This window comes from Panicum hallii, chromosome 3 (assembly GCF_002211085.1).
Source record: "Panicum hallii strain FIL2 chromosome 3, PHallii_v3.1, whole genome shotgun sequence".
NCBI classification, from domain to species: Eukaryota; Viridiplantae; Streptophyta; class Magnoliopsida; order Poales; family Poaceae; genus Panicum; species Panicum hallii.
The window spans coordinates 23,005,315-23,026,352 of record NC_038044.1 but is presented as its reverse complement, the minus strand read 5'-3'; the positions used below and the strand labels follow the sequence as shown (position 1 = coordinate 23,026,352).

General features: G+C 43.8%; 1 protein-coding gene across 1 annotated transcript; it reads right to left on the bottom strand.

Annotated features, from left to right (window-relative positions):
* Positions 1-3,702: 3,702 nt before the first annotated feature.
* On the bottom strand, positions 3,703-15,366 carry LOC112885362. Its single transcript, XM_025950996.1, has 3 exons — positions 15,263-15,366; positions 4,028-4,869; positions 3,703-3,917 (listed from the first exon to the last, which is right to left on the bottom strand). Exons 1-3 carry the CDS (start codon positions 15,364-15,366, stop codon positions 3,862-3,864), a joined length of 1,002 nt encoding a protein of 333 aa, XP_025806781.1. The 3' UTR covers positions 3,703-3,861.
* Between the last annotated feature and the right edge of the window lie 5,672 nt (positions 15,367-21,038).

Here is a 21,038-nt window from a genome sequence, read left to right as displayed (position 1 = left end):
CTCAGGTTCAACGAACCTGGACGTCGTAAAGAGCCTTCAATGTCCGGTCATTATTGTCGACATTAACCCTCTATTTTAATGCTCTTTACTGCAAAACGTCCTTCTCATCTCAGCACGCCGCAACGCACCGCACCGCACCGCACCGCATGTCCGGCCGGCCGCGCCGCGCCTCGGCCTCGGCCTCGGCCACGGCCCGGCTCGACGAGGCGAGCGAGCGCGCGCGCGTGTGGTTCACCGTCCTCCTCTTACCGGCTTCACAAGCGGTGTACACGAAGTCCACCTTTTAAGTCGATTGAGATCCTCCTCAATTCCCGGTACGGAATTAAGCATGGATTCCATAGCATTAATAGTGGGCTTTAAATTCTTTTAATGCATTAGAATGAATGGGCCAAGCCCATTACTCCAACAATCCCCACCAAGAAATTCAAGCCACACTAGAAATGCCCTCATTCCCTCATTGATATACCAGTATTCGACAGAGACTGTTAAGTTGAACTTCCATCTAGAACAAAGGCTACACTTATTCACAACTGTGCAATGGACTATGCCTTAGAATTGCCAGTTTTGTGCAAACAAGTTTGACCAGAGCCCTACACTGGTACTAAGCTGCAAGAGCATCCCCGCGGTTTGGAGCTTATAAGTCATACTCCAGGCCCTTCATGAGTTTCTAGAGAATACCCAGTTCTCATAGACCATGACCAGTGGTCAGACTCATATAGGTGTGTTCCTTTCAGATGTTCTGTAGGACAACATCTTTGTTTCATGAAAACAACTCATTTGTTTAAAAGAAACCACCTGGCACACATTAAGGTATAAACCAACTTGCCATACAGATTAGAAGAGAAATGCACCTTATACACGGAATGAGCCCTTTTCACAAAGGTTCTCTTCTCCTAGTCAGACTTTAGTTTGTTTCACCATCCTAATTCACAGGATCTCCGATCACATAGGACAGGTTTCCACTAAAGAATGACTCACGTGGGTCTCAAGCCCAATTCCATAGATGCATTATCTATCACATTTCGTGAAAGACCCTTTGTAAACTGATCTGCCAGATTTTTAGCCGTCTGAACATAGTCCAGGGCTATAACTCCGGAGTTTCTCAATTTTCTTACAGATTTCAACCGCCTTTTCACATGTCTAGATGACTTCATGTTATCCTTTGAACTATTCACCTTGACAATTACCGTTTGATTGTCACAGTTCATTAGGATTGCCGGTAACGATTTTTCAACTATCGGCAAGTCCATAAGGAGCTCACGAAGCCACTCAGCCTCAACAGTGGCGGTATCTAATGCTGTGAGTTCTGCTTCCATAGTTGACCTCGTTAAGATGGTCTGCTTGCAAGACTTTCAGGAAACAGCTCCACCACCAAGTGTAAATACATATCCACTTGTGGCCTTTATCTCATCAGCATCAGAAATCCAATTTGAATCACTATACCATTCTAGTACCCTTGGGTACCCGGTGTAGTGAATTCCATAGTTCATTATCCCCTTCAGATAGCGCATTACTCTTTCAAGAGCCTTCCAATGATCATCTCCCGGGTTTGAAACAAACTGGCTCAGTTTGCTTACAGCAAACGAGATGTCAGGTCTTGTAGCGCTCGCTAAATACATTAATGAACCAATGATCTGAGAATATCTCAGCTGATCTCGCATTATCCTTTTGTTCTTTCTAAGAATTAAACTGGCATCATATGGTGTTGAGACAGGTTTATAGTCGCTATAACCAAAGCGACTTAACACCTTCTCCATATAGTGAGACTGTGTAAGAATCACCCCACCATTGATCTCTTTTACCAGTTTTATATTAAGGATAACATCAGCTTCTTCCAGATCCTTCATCTCAAAATTTTGAGATAAAAACTCTTTGACTTCCTTAATCACATTAAGGCTAGTGCCAAAGATCAGTATGTCATCCACATACAAGCACAAAATCACTCCTTCAGCCCCACCATAGCGATAGTACACACATCTGTCAGCTTCGTTCACAACAAAGCCGACAGAGGTCAAAGTTCTATCAAACTTTTCATGCCACTGCTTAGGCGCTTGCTTGAGACCATATAAAGATTTTAACAACTTACAAACCATTCCTTCTTGACCCTTTGATACAAACCCATCCGGCTGATCCATATAGATCTCCTCTTCTAACTCTCCATTGAGGAAAGCTGTCTTAACGTCCATCTGATGAACGAGAAGACCATAAGAGGCTGCCAGGGAAAGTAACACTCGAATTGTGGTCAATCGGGCAACTGGTGAATAAGTGTCAAAGAAATCTTCTCCTTCTTTTTGGGTATAACCCTTGGCCACAAGTCTAGCCTTGTACTTTTCAATAGTACCATCTGGCCTAAGCTTTTTCTTGAACACCCACTTGCATCCAACGGGTTTACATCCATAAGGACGTTCAACGACCTCCCAGGTTCCATTAGACATAATAGAATCCATCTCACTCCTTACTGCTTCCTTCCAATAGTCAGCATCAGGAGATGAATATGCCTCTTCAATGGTTCTGGGTGTATCATCTATGAGGTATACAATGAAATCATCACCAAAAGACTTTACAGTCCTTTGTCTCTTGCTCTTTCTCGAAGCATCATTGTTATCCTCCTCAGGATTTTCTACAAGTGTATGTTCATTGTGTTCTATCGGCTCAGCAGAGCCATCATCCTCGATGAACTCTTGCCTAGATGAACTTGTTTCATCTCTCATGGGAAAAATATTTTCAAAAAATGTAGCATCTCTGGATTCCATTATAGTACCAACATGCATGTCAGGTACTCCAGATTTCACTATTAAAAATCTATATCCAACGCTGTGAATAGCATAACCTAGAAAGATACAATCCACAGTTTTAGGTCCAAGCTTACGTTTCTTGGTTATTGGCACACTCACTTTTGCCAAACAACCCTATGTACGTAAGTATGACAGTGTTGGCCTTTTCTTCTCCCATTCCTCGAATGGAGTTATCTCTTTATTCTTTGTAGGAACACGGTTTAGGACATGACATGCAGTCAATATAGCCTCACCCCACCATTCCTTGGAAAGTCCCGCTGTATCTAACATGGCGTTAACCAAATCCGTTAGAGTGCGGTTCTTTCTTTCGGCAACCCCATTTGACTGAGGTGAATAGGGAGGCGTCCTCTCATAAATAATACCATGTTCCTCGCAGAATAAAGTAAATAAATTTGAGAAATACTCGCCACCACGATCTGACCTAACTCTTTTGATCTTTCTCTCAAGTTGGTTTTCTACTTCAGCTTTATAGATTTTAAAGTAGTGTAAAGCTTCATCTTTTGACTTCAATAAATAGATGTAACAAAATCTAGTACTATCATCAATCAAAGTCATGAAATATTTTTTACCACCTTTTGTCAACACTCCATTCATTTCGCACAAATCAGAATGAATTAATTCTAAGGGTGCCAAGCTCCTTGCCTCCGCGGTCTTATGAGGCTTACGAGTTCGTTTTGATTCAACACATACATGACACTTAGAATTTTTGACAAAAGTGAACTTTGGAATTAAGCTCAAATTAGCTAAGCGCATCATACAACCAAAATTAACGTGACAAAGCCTCGAATGCCAAACATTTGTTTCATCAACGTTAATAACATTGTATGCAACTTTATTACAAACATCTGACAAAGAAAGACGGAACAAGCCTCCGCTTTCATAACCTTTTCCAACAAAAGTACCAAATTTAGACAAGATACATTTATTGGACTCAAAGACTAATTTGAAACCATCTCTACACAGTAGAGAGCCGCTGACTAAATTCTTCTTGATGGTGGGGACATGCTGCACGTTCTTCAGCTGCACGGTCTTCCCCGAAGTAAACTTCAGATTTACCGTACCAACACTAAGAACACGCGCATGTGATCCGTTCCCCATCAGCAAGGAGGAAGTCCCGCCGGTCTGGTAAGAAGAGAACAAAGAAGCATCAGCACAAACATGAATATTAGCGCCAGTGTCAACCCACCACTCGGGTGAACCAAAGACTGAAAGAACAGTAGGTAATAAATTACCGTACCCCGATGTTCCTCCAGGCTCGCTAATAACCATGTTGGCGGAGTCGTTGCCTTTGCGGTTCGGACACTTTGCGGCAAAGTGATCCGTACTAGCGCACACATAGCAAGCTCCCGTCTTCTTCTTCTTCTTAAAAGTGGTTGTCTTCTTAGTCTTTGGTTGGTTCTGCGGTGGCTTTTTCTTATTCTTGTGGGAGTTGTTCTTTTGAACAAGATTGGCACTTGAAGCACCAACAATTCCTTTCCCATGTATGTCCTTTGCTCTCGCCTTCTCCTCAACATCAAGAGTCCCTATGAATCCATCTATTGTGAACTCCTGTCTCTTGTATTTTAGAGAAGTAGCAAAGTCCCTCCAAGAAGGTGGCAGCTTAGAGATTATACCTCCGGCCACAAACTTATTGGGTAACACACATGGGGACTCTTTGCTGCAATTTTTGAGATCTTTTGCCAGAGTATGTATTTCATGAGCCTGTTCCACTACAGAACGGTCTTCGACCATCCTGTACTCAAGGAACTGCTCCATGATATACAACTCACTCCCGGCGTCAGATACTCCATATTGAGCCTCAAGAGCATCCCACAATGCTTTGCCAGTTGGCAGCCGGATATAAGAATCCACCAGGTTATCACCGAGAACACTAATGATCAAGCCTCGAAAGAGGATATCAGCCTCATCGAACGCACTCTCATCCTCTGGAGAGAATTGTTCAGGCTTACCCTCTTTCACATGAATCACTCTCGACAGTGTTAACCACAGTATAAGCCGTTCTTGCCAACGTTTGTAATTTGAACCATCAAAAGGTGGTGGTTTGATTGATGCAGCAAAGCTAGATACCGAAAGCCTATTAACAAAATTAGGTTTTTGGAATGTTAGACATCTAGACAATTTTCGGTATATTTTAATTCTAAATATTACTCGCAATTTCATGATATAGATGAGTGATAATGTGTGTACAAGATATGTGCATGTGTTCATGTTATTCTCACTAATAAGCATGAACAAAGAATTAAACCAGAGTAGATTTAGTAGGTACCCCAAGGCGGGACCAGTGCCGGAGGCACCGGTTGCGCCGTTACCGGCTGGAATAGACATGCTATTCGACTGGCCTTGCTCGAAGTAGCCGAACTATATCGATGCAGGAAGATGTTCGCAGTGCAGTCCCACGAACGGTTACGCCGGGAAGTAGTCGTCCCACGAACGGTCACTCCGGGAAGTAGACGAAGTAGCCGTTCGCACGAGCGGTTACGCCGGGAAGTAGACGAAGGAGTCGTTCAGGGAGCGAGCAGTCGCGTCAAGACGCTCCCCAAAAACCTAATTGCCCGCGTCCCGTGCAGGACCTTCAGCGAGCAGAGCTTGCGCAATACTAGCGGTGGGAATGGCAGAAAGCAACTGAGGGAGAAGGGAGAGGTCTCCTGAAGAGGAGTTGGATCAAGTGCTGAGGTGAGTGAGGATGGGAGGAGAGAACGTCATGAATGACTTTGATGAGCGGCAGTTAATGTGGCTCAGGTTCAACGAACCTGGACGTCGTAAAGAGCCTTCAATGTCCGGTCATTATTGTCGACATCACCGCACGTCACGTCCGGCCGCGCACCGCCCGTCCGGCCGCGCCTCGGCGAGGCGAGCGAGCGCGCGCGCATGTGTGGTTCACCGTCCTCCTCTTACCGGCTTCACAAGCGGTGTACACGAAGTCCACCTTTTAAGTCGGTTGAGATCCTCCTCAATTCCCGGTACGGAATTAAGCATTGATTCCCTAACATTAATAGTGGGCTTTAAATTCTTTTAATGCATTAGAATGAATGGGCCAAGCCTGTTACTCCAACACTTCATGCCCAAGAGACATACAGATCGACATGCCCAAGCCTCTTATTCATCGCTTGACATGACGATGGATTCGGGGTTGCGACTTGTGATCTTGACCGTCAGAGCTCGTCCTCCAGTGCTAATGCGAGGTCCCCTTGTAGTCCTTCATTCACATGGAGCACCAACTCGCACCTCTTGATCTCCTATCGAAGCAGAGCAGTTGCGGAGGCTTCTGGAGCTTGGGACAATGGGCGTTGGTGCCTAGCATTATGGGATCCCGTCTTCGCGTGACGCACACAATAGCCTGCAAGGCTGCAAGCAAGCAGCAGAGGGGTAGTGCGCTGAAGCGTCAGCGGACGTCGAGGTGATGCAGTTCCAGACGAGCATGCTTCGTGCGCATCTACCCCACACGCGGCACTTGTCACGGAACCGACCGGGCAACCCCGTTCGGCGTTCAAAACAACCAGCCATGCAAGCGGCCGACGTTCAAAATACGAAATTCAAATCCAAAACTCCGGGAAGCCAAACGATCAGCCATTAATAAGACGCGCGTGGACTGGCCCCTTGGGTTCTCGCGCGCGTTCCCAGCTCATCAGCTCCTCCGTCCATTTATACTGCTCCCTCTGTCTCGCACTGCTCTTCGCCGTGACCTCCAGCGAGCGCCTCCTCTTTCCCCATGCTAAGCCATGCAGCTGCGATCTGGCCGTCGCCTCAACCCGCCGCGGACGCCGGCGCCCGGAGGCCAGCGTCGCCACGGCCGGGCCGCACGCCGCCAATGAGACGTGGCGTTCGACAACTATGTTTGCGCATAGTCTATATGGTACGTCTCCTCTGCTCGTTTACTCCTTTTTCTGGCCGAAGCTAGTAGTATTCTTGAAATTGCACATGTTGCAGGAGTTGTCCTTTTTTTATTATTATATCCATATATGTATTGTCTCATGTGCAGAATTATGTGTCGGAAGCAGCAGACTGGACCTTTGCGCAAGAGATTGCGCAGCTTCCATTGTTCTCTCGGTTATCTGTTTTGGAGCTGGAGCTCGAAATAGAGGGGCATGCTTTTGCACCATTGGTACTGCATCTGCTTCATCAGATTCGGCCAGTAAAGGAGCTCAATGTTGAACTAACTTATCATGCACGCAAGGTGAACATTCAGTCCCTATTATTACTGAAGTGAATATTTTTCTTAGCCAATGCAAATTCCTTTGCTACTACTTCTTTTGCTGAGGTTGTGCCTTGAAAAATACCGCCATTGATGCTCTGCACTCTATTTCTTTTGCAGGTTGGAATGCAATGCCCACTACTAGACTGTCCTTGTGAACAACCTAATAACAACTGGAAAAATGAGAGCATCTCTTTAACTGACCTTGAAGAGGTAACACTTGGCTTCGAAGGACATGATGATGAAGTTGATTTCCTGAAAGTTCTGTTCAGATGTGTGACGCTTCTTAAGAGTATGACTGAAAGTATCTAGCGAAGGATATGAGAAAATATGCAGCATTTGTGAGCTATTGCTTAGCTTGACCCTTGCAAGAAGTCCTACCTCGATTCTAATCTGTCGTTCCAGTTCTAGAAGACATTCTGCTTTGCTTCTTGCAATGTATCATTATTTTGATATCTGTGTCATGGTCATCGTCATGCATGTCCTGTTCTAGGACTAGTAGATGTTTACCCGATTAATGTATATGCAAGTTAAATTTCTATCTGTGCTTTTACTCTGAAAGATATTGTCAGAATTTCAGTTAAAAATATATTGTTTGCCAAGTGTAACACGACACATTTAGTGTCTACATTCTACAAGAAGTATCATGTCTTTGACTGACGTATATATAATAGTGTTCCTTTATTCAGTCGTTGCAATGGGTGGTTAGCTTTATTCGTGGCCGTATAAGTGCTAAATTGGGATCTAAGAGTGTGGTGGACTGTCGCTTGTCCTCTGTCATCTCCTCCTCCCCCCTCCAGCAAGGTTCTAATTGACGAGTCACACAGCCACCCAACAACTGGGTTCTAATCACCTTCTCTCCGAAAACTGCCACACGTCAACGAAGAGTCCTTCCTTTAATGACGTCGCTCCTCTTCTCCCACTCGGCGCATATTCTTCTTCACTCTATCCGTAAAACTAAATCATCTCCTTTCCTGATGTCGTCGGGGGAGGAGAGCGTCCATCTGACTCCATTCAAGGGGTGATGTCTGCTATCTGGCAAGATTATTATAATTTTTCCTTCGATCCTGATCTGTGTATTTCAGTTTAAGAATAACTAATTTTTGCGGGTAGTTTAAGAATAACTTTTTCTTTTAAGAGTTTAAGAATAACTTTAGAAACTCCCACGACAACACATGGGTATCACCTAGTAGTCTTGGGTCTATTCGTGTAGGAAAACAAACACCACGATCATTTCCATTTCAAATTTCTTTTTTTAATTATACAGTACAACTTAAACACTCACAACGCACGCACACTCACTCTTACGAACGCACGTACACAACGAGCATCTTTGAAGACTAATCATTTCGATATCAACATCATAAATGTACCATTCAAATATTTAGATAAGAAGACCAATTTTACCAATAGTGCTTACTTCAAATGAATTTTGTCTACACTTTATCGATACCTCTCATCCGATTATGCACGTACACATACCAACCCTATATATACACACGACGTACACCTCACTCATAGCTATACGCATACAACTAGACCTGCAACTACACAATATAAGAAGACCACACTGTTATCAAGATCATCAGGATCATCCATATATTTCCATACGACCATAAGCGACGAGCGTGTCACGTTCCTCTTATAGCTCCATGAGTGAGATGCTAGCGATTCTTGCTCTTTGGATCAGGCACTAATTTTTAGTCGGATCACATTGAATGTTTGGATGTCAATTAGAGGAACTGAACATGAACTAAGGGGGTGTTCGTTTCCGGGTACCTAAATTTTAGAGGGGTCACATCAAAGAGAATCTTATCATTTAGAAGTATTAAATAAAGTCTAATTACAAAACTAATTGCAGAACCCTAGTGCTAATTCACGAGACGAATCTAATGAGGTATATTAGTCCATGATTAGCGAACAATTACTGTAGCATCACTGTGGCAAATTATGGATTAATTAGGCTCATTAAATTTGTCTCGCGAATTAGCATCTAGCTGTGCAAAAAGTTTTATAAACAGATTTTATTTAGTACTTCTAAATAGCAAGATTCTTTTTGATGTGATGGGTCTAAAGTTTAGATAGGAGGAAACGAACAGGCCCTAACTATAAATCTAATTAGCACATATTTAATTTATCACATTATTAATGGATAAATAAAGACTAATTCACGAGATAAATCTATTAAACCTAATTAATTTATCATTAGCACATATTTACTGTAGCACAACATTATCAGATCATGAACTAATTAGGTTTAATGGATTTATCTCGTGAATTAACCTCCATTTATGCAATTGGTTTTGTAATTAATATATATTTAATACTTCTAATTGGTGTCCAAATATCCGATGCGACGGGGACTAAAGTTTAGTCCGGGGATCCAAACGACACCTGATAAAACTATATATAGTGTCCTCATTGCCTCACCCTGTAGCTCTGCCAGTAGAGGCACGGGTCTGCCCCCATCCATCGACCCACCCTCCTCGTTCAAAACCCTCGTGGTTTTGCCATCCACGGACCCACCATCCACCGACGCACGGGCGCAGGGTGAGAAGGAGGCCGTGGCGTGCCGGCAGAGCTTGTGCACACGATGGAGGTTTTGAACTAGGGTTCCAAATAGACTCAAATCAAATCAGAGCAAATCGTATCCCGTTGATGTACATGGAGGAGCTCCGGCGGTCCCGCTTTCGTCGTGGCCGTCGTCGGGGAGCGGTGCCATGGGGGCGAGCACCCCGCGCCGCTCGGAGCTACGCACCACCGCTTGCCCGGCCGACCGTCGCACCGCAGTTCGTCCGCCCGGCCATCGCGGGCCTTGCCACTGTCCGCCATGCCGCTGCCCGTCTTGCCACTCGCGCACCCCCTATGCCGCAGCACGTCCGCCAGGCTGTCGCTGCCCGCTCGTGCAGCTGCTGCAGGCCTCGCCGCACCCGCCGCACTGCAGCCTGCACGCCTGATCGTTCCGCCGCAACTTGCTCGCCCGACTGTCCCGCTGCAACCCGCTCGGGCGGCCGCCGCTGCGGCTCACACGGCCCCGCGCCCGCTGCCAGGCCCGCCTAGGCGGCTGCTAGTGCACCATTCAGCGGGGCGCTGCCCCGGGCGCTGGGCCACGCATGCGCCCCTACACCTGGAGGCGCACATGCAGCGACGAGCACAGCGCCCCGCGGTCATGGCGCCGGCCGTCCTGGGAACATGGCTGAGATTGGAGTAGCTCCCCCCGCAACATCGGATAGCCCACCATCGGATCTGCCGATTTGCATCGTCAGGGCCTCATTTCTGACCTCCGCTGCCGCCCTCCAGTCAGCCATTGCAGGAACCGCCGCCGGCTTTTAAGGGAGGAAAAAGAAATGACAGTAGCATGAGGAGAAAGGCGGCACAAGCGAGAGGCGGAGCGGAGGCGGCTGGAGATGGCAGCGGGAAGGCAGGGGTGGCTCCTTGGCGCGAGGCGGAGGCGTGGAGCCCGCTTGCTAGGCGGTGCGAGGCATGGGCGGCTGTGCGAGCAGTTTGAAAAGATAAGGCTAATCACAATGGGGGTTTTATATCCCTGTTTCCAAGAATGCCACGTCAGCTTGGAGGATGAATGAAATACTATGCCTCAATGGAGAGTTTCATTTTACTGTTTACAAAGCTAACCAGTGTAATTAAATGCTAGTTGATCTATTGGCGCACGGGATCCCCTATGAAACACCGGCGGTCACAGTGGTCATTTCACGCTATTTCCAACATCTTGGAAACGAGTTAGCAGAGTGTCGTGAGGATGAAACTAGTTCCTTCTCTTCCCTCATTAAATAAGTGCCGCATCATCAAAAATGCTGATGTGTCATGGTAATTAATGTCATGAAACTCGCCATGAAACCCCATTATGATTAGCCTAAGAAAAGGAGCCACCGCAGGAAGGGGGTAAGGCAGGCAGACCCGCAAGATAAAAGGAATGAAAGGGAAAAATAAAAGGGAGGAAATAGAAAAATGGATGAAGAAAAAGAAATAGGAAGAAAAGAGAAGAAAAGGAGATAAGGCATTATGGACTTTTGATCCGTTCTATTCATTAAAGATCAGGAAAAACCATTTTACCAAATGTTTTTCTAACAAACCAAGCAAGAGCTAGAAAAAGCAGCTTAGCCATCTCAGAAGAAGCTATAGCCATACCAAACGGACCTTTAATTTTGAGTTATTGTGACATGTTTAAGAGTAGACTCATCTTGTTAAATGCTATTTGCAGGATATTAACTATCTGGGTAAATCTAATGAATTAAGAGAAAATTAAATATAGGTATCATCTGGCAAGTAGTTATTTACTCGAGTAAATGGTATCGAAAATACGGATGCTACATATCTTAGTATACATCACTTAATGTTTGAAACTACACTAACATGGACTTATGGTACACGACAATATTTTTCTGATTAACTTCATCACATGGTGTTTGGAGTTGCATACATGGTCTTGGATGGTCTTGGATAGAGTCAATGGAATTTTATAATTAAATATTTTGATCATAAATACTCTAGTTTTTCCCATCAGTATCCAGTATGCAATTTCTTTTGACAACATTGAATTGATTTGTTTTGTGCGTTATGTTTGGAGGTTATGCCGGCTGCTTTGCCACAATATACAATCATGAAGATTTTGGAAAAAGAGGCATGATGTTTTAGAAAATAAATTTTTATATATACCTTAATCAATGAGCATGAATTCCTGACCGTTTGATTAGAAATGATCAAATCTTCTATGGTTCAATTGAAAATCTCAGAAATGGAATATAAGTTAAAAAATTTTATCTTTTGAAAATTTTCATATCCCTTTTCTTTTTAGTACGTTCAAAGTTGATGTTTGTGTATTGGTCTAAAACAGCATATTGCTAGTTTGTAATGCCTAATGATCATAAAATATTATATTTTTTATCTTGATAGAAAAATATCAGCTCCTGTAGGAACGCACGGGTATAGACCAATTGACATGTATTTTGCTACTGAAATTTATAACTTAGACAATGTGTCTATTATTTTCTTACCATATTTCTTTAAAATTATTTTATTTTGTTCAAAAAATATGTGCCTGGAGCATTGCACGGATTTTACCTATATAAACTGTAGGGGGGCAGCGGGTAGAGCTGCAGCCAGCTGACGTACCACCGATGCTCGTTCGCATTTTTATCTATGCTTTTTGTTGTTTTCGGAATTGAAAAGTGTTCCTTTTTAACTATACCTTATAGAATTTTTCAAGAAAAGATATACTCATTGCTTCAAGAAAAATTTAATAAAATTAAAAGGTTGGGAATCATATTAAGATGGCAAAAGAGCCATATTTATCTCTCAACTTCCTTCAAAGGCTCAAATATACCCTTTAACTATCAAAAGTACCAATTTAGTCCTCAGACTTTTTATTTGGGCTCATTTTCAACGCTGGTGTGATGCTAAGTCATCCCAAAGTGTAGGTAAAGTTATTGTATATATGTTACATGCATGTACAAATTCAAGTGCTATACTAACCTAAAATTCATTAATAGAGCAAAAATAATTCATTGTTGATCTTGTGTCTATGAATAAAAGCTTTACATTTTTATTTATTTGTGCATTCTAATTGATTATTGCACCATAATTTTTACGGGGCATCTTAGGCCCCGTTTGGATCCTAGTGACTAAACTTTAGTCTTCTCTTTTGATACCGATTAGATGAACTAAATAAGGACTAATTGTAAAACTAATTGCATGTCACGTCTAATTATCGAGACGAACCCATTGATGCTAATTATTTTATAATTAGCACATATTTACTATAACACAACATTGTCAAATTATGGTCTAATTATGGATTCATCTCGTGAATTAGTCTCCATTTATACAATTGGTTTTGTAATTAGCCTATATTTAATACTTCTAATTGGTGTCTAAGCATCCGATATGATGGGACTAAACTTTAGTAGTAGGGGATCCAAACACCCCCTTACATAAGGAAAAATCAGAGATTGAAAATTTTATTTATATCTTACGACACCCATTGTTGACTAGGTATGTTAACATAGCATGGCGCATGGGGCTAGGAATTAAATTGAGATCAAATAAAAAGTTTGAGAACTATATTGATCAATTTCATAGTTGGGGAAGGAATCTGTCCTCGAGGAGTTGAGGGATCAAATCGGCTAGTTTGCCTATTAAATGGGTTATTCATAAATAAAAAATATCATATCCAGAGATATCAATAACCAGACAACTTTGACAAAATCTACTGCTGCTCTAGCTTCATTGCAAAACAAACTCTGGCACTCGACGAGAGAAATTGGCCGACGGCCGAGAATGGAAAACCTGAGCAGTGGGGCCAGGAGAGCGTGTGCATGCTGCTGCCCGGTCACGTGCATCTCCCCTTTGAAACGGGCAAATCGATATCTCTTCCAATTCAAGTCGCAATCTTCCTCTCCGCCTCTCCGGGCCTGTGGCTCCTCTTCGCCTCCTCCCTCCCAGCCCCCACCCTCTCCGACCCTCCCAAAGCCACAAACCCTAGCGCCAGTTGGCACCACAGATCATTCGGTCCCCCGGAAGATTGGGGGAAGCATGAAGGGAGCGAGCTCGCCCGGGACTGTTGCAGGCATGCTGATTGTCTTGTCTCATTTTTCATCGGTTCATGGTGGAGATTATTATACGGCGAAATAGAAATTTATTTATTTCTCTCTTCCATTAATTTTTGTCTCTTGAATTCCGTGCGAATTCTGGTGCTGTTACCAATCTCTCAATGTTTTTTTCGAATTCTTGTGTTGTTCCCAATCTCTCATAGAGGCTTTGCATTTTTGTCTCGTGTATTATCTCATGATTACATGGTGAAATTTCTCTTGTATTTTTTTCTGAGACTTATTCTGTTTCGGGGAATGCTAGCAATAAAATGTGTAGTCGGTCGCGCTCCATTTTCTCCTCTGGTGAACCAAAGAGACACAGAAGGGAAATAGCGCTGCAGGGTATAATCGTCGGCATACTGAAGCAGGCATCGGTGTGCTTTGGGTTGATTCACGGGCGCACTCTGTGGTACCATGCATTGGATTTAGGCATGTTATGATCAGTGGTGGACCTAAAACTTTAAAAATTAGGTGTACATGATCTTAAAAATATTTTTTACTTAACCATATTCTCAATAAAAGTCACTATAGCTAGTTTGAAATATATATTATTTTACGAGCTAAAAATCATTAGCTAAACATACATTCCATTCCTCTTTAGGTAATAGCTTTTCAAGAGCAAATAATAAAGATTTCACATACCTTGTGTATGATTTTTTAGTACTTTATTTATGGATTATGTTAGTTGTTACATAGCTAGCACATAAAATATCTATCAATATGATATTTTGCTCCACTATATGATTTGGAGTGTTGCAAGATATGTTTTCTAATACTTACGTAGAATAAGATTCTTTTTAGATGGAACAATTTGTTATAGACCGAGCAAATATGCACATGCGTTGCTATAGGTGATACTATGAAGCATTTAAATATCATCACGATATAATTAAATTTCACATGACAATATCTCGTTCAAAATCCTTTTAAATAAATTTTTAACCTCTAACACTTCTTAACACTTTTGTACATGCTATCCATATTAGCTTGATTTCAAGTAGAGCTGTAACACCCTAATTTTCAAATTATAAAGCTAAATAAATTTTGCTAGATTATTTACAGGATCCATAAGATTTTTATTCAATTATTTTGATTTTAGTGCATTTACCGTGAATTAATGGTAATTTACTTAACTATAAAAGAAATATAAGGAAATATAGGTCTTGTGCATTTCATGCCGTATTGCATTATTTTATTGTTTGTCTTCCGTTTAAATTTAAATTTTAAATTTAAATTCAAATTTAAATATATTTGAATGCAATTTTTTTCTCCCTCTTTTCTCTTTGGGCCCGGCCCACTCTCTCTTCTTTTTTCCCCTCTCTCCTTCTCTTCCCGCACGGCCCAGCCCAGCTGGCCTTTCCTTTCTTCTCCCTCCACCGCGCGGCTCAGCCCAGCAGTTGCTTCGCTCTTCTCTTCCCCGACCCAACGGCCCACCCGGGCGCCAGCGCCCTCCTCCCCTTCTCTCGCTCGCTAATAGGTGGGTCTCGCCTGTCGGGGTCGTCCCCGACCTCGAGCCAGACTTGGGCTCGAGCCCAAGTCCGGCCACGGCGCAGCATGCCCTCCGCCCGTGCGCTACCTCGAGCCCGCACGTCAAGGCACCCTCGGTCGCCCTATAAAGCCGCCGTCCCATGCCCTAGGCTCCGCACATCCCGCAACCGCCGCCTCTTTACCTCGAAGCCCTAGCCTGCACCGCCTTCGCCGCCAAGCTTGGGGACGCCACCGTCTCACCGCTCCGCCGCCACTCCGTCGCCCCCGCCCGCTGCCGAAGCTCCATGTGGAGGTGGTCATCGTCGCTGGCCCTTTTTCCCCCTGTTTCCCCGCCTTCTCACACGCGCAATGTCTAGCCGGATCTCCGCGACCGCGCGCCACCATCGTCCGCCTTCCTTGGCCCACGGCGCCTTGTCTCAACCCTAAACGTGTTCCCCTCCTCGCTCTCTTCCTCCCAGGCCAAACCCGAGTCGAAACCGTGGCCGGAGTCGCGTTTACGCAATTTTCCGACCAGCCGCCGCCGCCCGCCACCGTAAATCTCTGCCGCCCGCGCCGCCTCAACCCCGTGCACCCGTCCGATCCAGATCCGACGGTCTAGAATAGATCTAGACCGGGATCAAATAACCCGATACCCAGGATATTTTGCACTTTAGCCCCTGAGTTCTATCGAAATCAACCCGCAGTCCATGGCAGTTCAAAAGTATTCATGAATAGATCCTTTTCTTCTGTTTAAGCCCCTGTCCTTTTCTAAAATAGAACCCACCATCCCTAGCCCCTCTGTTTTTCAATCTAAACCCTAGATATATGGTTTAATTATATTCTAGCCCTCGGTTTCTTTGCCCAGAGCCCTTCTAGTTTCAAATCTTTTACAAACAAAATCCTGTAATCATGTTATAGCCATAACTTCTCCGTTTTAACTCCGTTTTCATCGATTCTTGCACTCACGCGACCCTTGCGACGTATACAGTAGCTTTATAACATCGTTTTGCTCTATTTATACTGTTTAGTGCACTATTTCTTATTTATTGTACTTATTTGTTTGTATATACTTGTGTGTTATGATAGACGGTGCACAGTTCGAGGGTCCGCAAGAGCAAGGCTTTGAAAACATTCTTGAGCAGGAGCCGTACTTTGATGAAGGAAAGTGGTTCTTGATCATATTCCAGCCCTAATAACTTTCTAAATACACATATTTACTTTATTTGCATGCATGAGTCTATAATATGATGGATCCTAAGCTAAGGATGTGCCTAGTTTTTTTTAAACTTTCTTGATTAAACCTGGGTTGTTATATGTATGTTGTAGCTACGCTAGTTGCTTTTACTTAGATTTTGGTTGAATAACCTGGATCTTATGCTACACTAGTTTTACTCATGTTCTGAAATACTTTTATGGTGATAATTAAGATCATTGCATTAATTGAAACATGGAGAACCATCCAGGAAAACAGTGCAACCATAATACTACATGGCTCTGGTCTTGGCTAATTAATTAGAAACTTTAGCTTATGATAATTTTACCAAAAAGGCAAGATGGGTTGCATCGTCGGGGTATAGCTCGGTCCTTTTGAGGGTGTGATATGGTCCTGGTTAAGGCGTCTGCCTCATTAGGGAGAGTTATGACCGCTTTGACTTGAAATCTTAGTGGATTGTCATAAGTTAGAGAATCTTTGTAAAGATCTCGTAGTGAATCCCTGCCACTCACCTTGGAAGTGTCTAAGGGCCTTGCAAACCCGGACATCAAGGGAAACACGAATTATGGGTAAACTGTACAACCTCTGCAGAGTGAAAACTGATATATCAGCCGTGCTCATGGTTACGAGCTGCTTGGACCCTCACATGATAATTGAACTTAAATATGATCTAAATCGATATCCTTTATTTATTTATGTTGTTGATTATTTATCTCTGATATTTGTTTAAGAGTTGGTATATACTTACACTTAGTTAATGCTTGCTAAATAAAATTTGATCAACTAAAAATGCTTATCGCAGTCAAACCATATCAGCTTTTCCTTAATTACAGCCTTGCATATCATATAATTTACTCCACTTGTTGAGTACCAACCGTAAGTGTACTTGCTTGCTTTATTAAAACTAATGCTATCAGAACAAGATAATTTTCCGGAGTTCCCCGAAGATTTTGAAGAATACTAGGCGTATGTCTCCCAGTCATCCGCCTGTGAAGTTGAAGTCCGCTGCTAGCTATAAACATTTATTTATTCGCTTAAGATTAAGACTTTCGGTCATGTAATAAAGTATTATGATACTCTATTTCGTTATTGCATTGTTTCGGGTATACACTTGTGATGTCTATCTGTGGCAGAACCAACATGAATTACACCGGCTCAAGTACGCAAGTCTTCTCTCTCAAGGGCTCCAATCGTACTTCAAACGGTGTAACCCCTTGGCCTGTCAGGTAACGTTCCGATAAACCACCGAAAGCAGGATCCAACAAGGTACCTCGCACGAAGGCGAGTTCAGAGATACAATCACCATCATATTTTACATCACAAGCACTTATATTACATGAGTTGATAGAATAGCATAAGTTCTGGACTAGTAGAAGTTATTACAAACCAGTTTTAAAGTTCAACTTCACAGCAGTGGAATTCAAAGTACAATAACTATACATGTCGCCCATATGGACATCATGCTAAGCCATGGCATTAAATCACTCGTTACGATCAGTGTTGGCCGGGGACGGGTCCCACTCCACGGACCAACCATCAGGCAAAGCATAGGGCCAGGGCATGGGGAGAGTAGGGTCTTCAGGGATAGTACCTGAAATAAGAACAAATTGCAAGGCTGAGTACTCTAATACTCAGCAAGGCTTACCTAGAATTAGGGTATACTTAATCCATATCTAAATTATGAAGGTTTTGCAAAGGTCCTGGGTTTAGCTTTTGCTGAAAAGCAACAAAGAGTAGATCCTTAATTTTATATTTTAGCTTTCAGGTTCTAGTTCCTTTAACCATTCTAGATATGCACCTATAGCTACTCAAGCAAGGTAGAGCCTTTTTAAAGTATACCTCAGTATTACTCATCATAAGATTTCTCTTGTTACTCTATGTGGCAAAAGAGTTAAGCAGTCTCAATCTCCACGAGAAACGGACGATTCTGAATCGAATTTCAACCCTTGCAAGGTAAACCTAACTCACACGCTTGGAACACCAACAGGTCGTTCCGAAGCAACCGTTTTCCTTTCATTCCGGGTCGTGAAACAAAGCCACCACAAGCGACTGCAGGACCATACGCACATCCAATGTGCAGGACATACGTCTGTAGTGCGACTACATGACTGTATTCCCGTCTGCTCTGCAGAACGTACTCCCACAGCCGGTGCGTGTAAACATAAAATAATGGTCGAGTGGTGGGGGACGAGTCCACTTGCCGGGCCGATTGGTTACTAGGCTTACCACTTACCATATTTCACGGCATGTGGCTAGTACTTTCAAACGCTTAACTGCCACTATCACACACTGCGACCTTAACCAAATTCATCAACACAGACGGGGTATCCTTCCTTTCCATGATACTGCATATAACCCCGTCCGTCATCCTTATAGTGATTGCAGGATCGTAAACAACCAATTCCTGTATCGCGCGAGTGACAGGAAATCACTCGACTTCTACCGGTCCTATTAGCATAGCACTAGTCGGACTCAGGTTCTAATATTCAGTACATCGGTTCCTAGGAATATGCATCTAGGGTTTTCGAGCAACTCCTAAGAACTTAATGCACAAATATATATATATAAAGGTAGATTGCGGTGTAATTAAAGCAGTGAGTTTTATGTCCGGAGCTTGCCTTCAGTGGCGAGGCTGGGGTAAGAGATGTTAATAATTTCTTCCGAACTCGGGTTCGGGGCTTCAGTTAATTCTCCGACGATGTTCCCGGAGTCTTCAGAGGTCTCCACTTCGGGTTCCGGGAGAATCTGATAGTCTTCGTCGGCGAGAATCGTCGAGTCTACATGTGATGAAAATGATGCAGTTTAGGAAATGCATAGATTGTTATTCTACTTCACGATAAAGTTGCAATCCAATGAACATAACAGTACATATTAGCAAACAGCACAATTGCCCTTTACTGGGCAGTCATTTATCGGGTATTAACCCGTTTACTTAGCTACATTGGGCAACATGGGTGGTAACCCTAAACATTTAATTAACTACATGAAGTAGCATGTTTGATTATCTTAGATATTTAAATTAATTACATTTAACACTTTTATTTATTTGACTAGCTAATTATCTTTAATAATCCTAGGTTATTATTTAATATGGATCTACTTATCAAGTTTTATTTATTTTTAGTTGTTCTATACTTTGATCATGGGTTGATAATTTGTGGTCATGCTACACTACTCAAGAGCAATATCTCAAATTAGTTTCATAATTTTTCATGAACTAGAGCTATGGTTCATAAATTTTTCTTTGAATCTAAACTTAAATTCATGGCTGAGGTTACATTAGGTTTCTGATTCTCAAACTTTTATCTTGGATCACACGTGTTGCAACAAGGCTAAGATAAATTTTTCAGCCACAAATATGAAGGAATGCATTTGGAATTAAATCATGTAACTTTTATCAACATATAACAAGGGTACTTGAATTTCTAAGCAAATGAGCAGTAAAGAACTCGAAATTCTTAGACAAAGCTACACATGTGACATACAATCTAAGTTCCAAAATCCAGCTATAACACATGCATATAACATGAGATACAAATAAAACACTCTTTTCCTAGTATTTATTTTACATCAAAAACTACACATATACAGCTCAAACTTGCTATATAAAAGTAGTATATTTTAACTTAAGGATTCAAACAAAACTGGTTTGGTATTTTTCTGAATTTTCTACAATTTTCTACACATTTTTGAAGTTCACAGCTTTTGAAATGGGGGGGGGGCTCTGGAATTTTACACGGACACCCTTAGAACTTTTGAAATCATCACAGAAATGCCCTTGGCTCGTCGGGGAAGAAGAGCAGGGGGATTGCCGGCCAAATTCCGGCGAGGGTGGTGGCGGGGGGTGGAGAAGGACTGGTCTACAGGCACCAGGAGCTCACGGCGCATCCATGGGTAGGCTTGGGAGGAAGAGGGGATGGCCGGAGGTGAGGTTCCCATGGCGGCCGAGGCGGCGGCGGAGGGGAGCTCGTCGGCGAGGAGGTTCCTGGCGAGGAGGAGGGCCAAGCTCGGGCTTGACAGCTGCAGCAGGAGGAGGGGAAGCTGTTGGGGTGGTCGGATTGGGCGGAGGAGGGGCGGAGGAGGGGCGGGGATAAGGGCTCGACGACGACAGTAGCTTACCGGCGAGGAGGGGATCGACGGCGAGGTAGCTCCGGTGGAGGTCTGGCCATGGGGAGTGGCTTGGGAGCGTCAGTGAGATGAGGGGAAGCTTCCTAGGGGGTCGTAGTGGTGCGGGGTGGACTGGAGTGGGCTGCCCACGGTGAGCAGGAGGTCGCCGGAGTTGGAGAAGGTGGCGGCAGGGGTGTTCAGGGCTCTGGGTGCTCACGGCAACGGAGAGGGAGGGAAATGGGTTAGGTACCGCACGCTGGAGCTACTAGGCAAAAGAAGAAAGGGAGAGGAGCAGGCATGAGCGCGGAACACGGCGACGACGAGGTGGCGGCCGGGTGGCGCTCGGGTTGGCGTGGCGCGCGCGCGAGAGGTCCAGGGAGGAGGAGCTAAGGCGGTGGCCGGCGTCCAAGTGACGCGTGGAGCAGCTAGGAGCTAGAGGTGGCGCCGGGGAACGGCCGAGGCTCGGCACATGGCCGGGGAAGCGGCGCTGACACCGGCGGCAGAGGAGCAGCGGGTGAAGCAGGGGAAGCAGAGCATGTGCCAGAGGAGGAAGACGAGGGGAGGAGGTCCGAGGGACCTCGTTCATATTTGCAAAAATCTCAGGGACTTCACTGTAAACTAAATTTTCCCACTGATCCAAATCTCTAATGAGGAAATGA

What these genes read in the sequence shown, in the direction of transcription:
- LOC112885362 (XM_025950996.1), bottom strand. Translation starts at nt 15,366, where the DNA reads ATGGAGCTTCGGCAGCGGGCGGGGGCGACGGAGTGGCGGCGGAGCGGT. An exon ending in GTGCAGGCTAGGGCTTCGAG is followed by an intron (nt 4,870 to 15,262) that starts GTAAAGAGGCGG and finishes TTTTGTTAATAG; the next exon opens with GCTTTCGGTATCTAGCTTTG. An exon ending in TGGAGGAACATCGGGGTACG is followed by an intron (nt 3,918 to 4,027) that starts GTAATTTATTAC and finishes TCTTCTTACCAG; the next exon opens with ACCGGCGGGACTTCCTCCTT.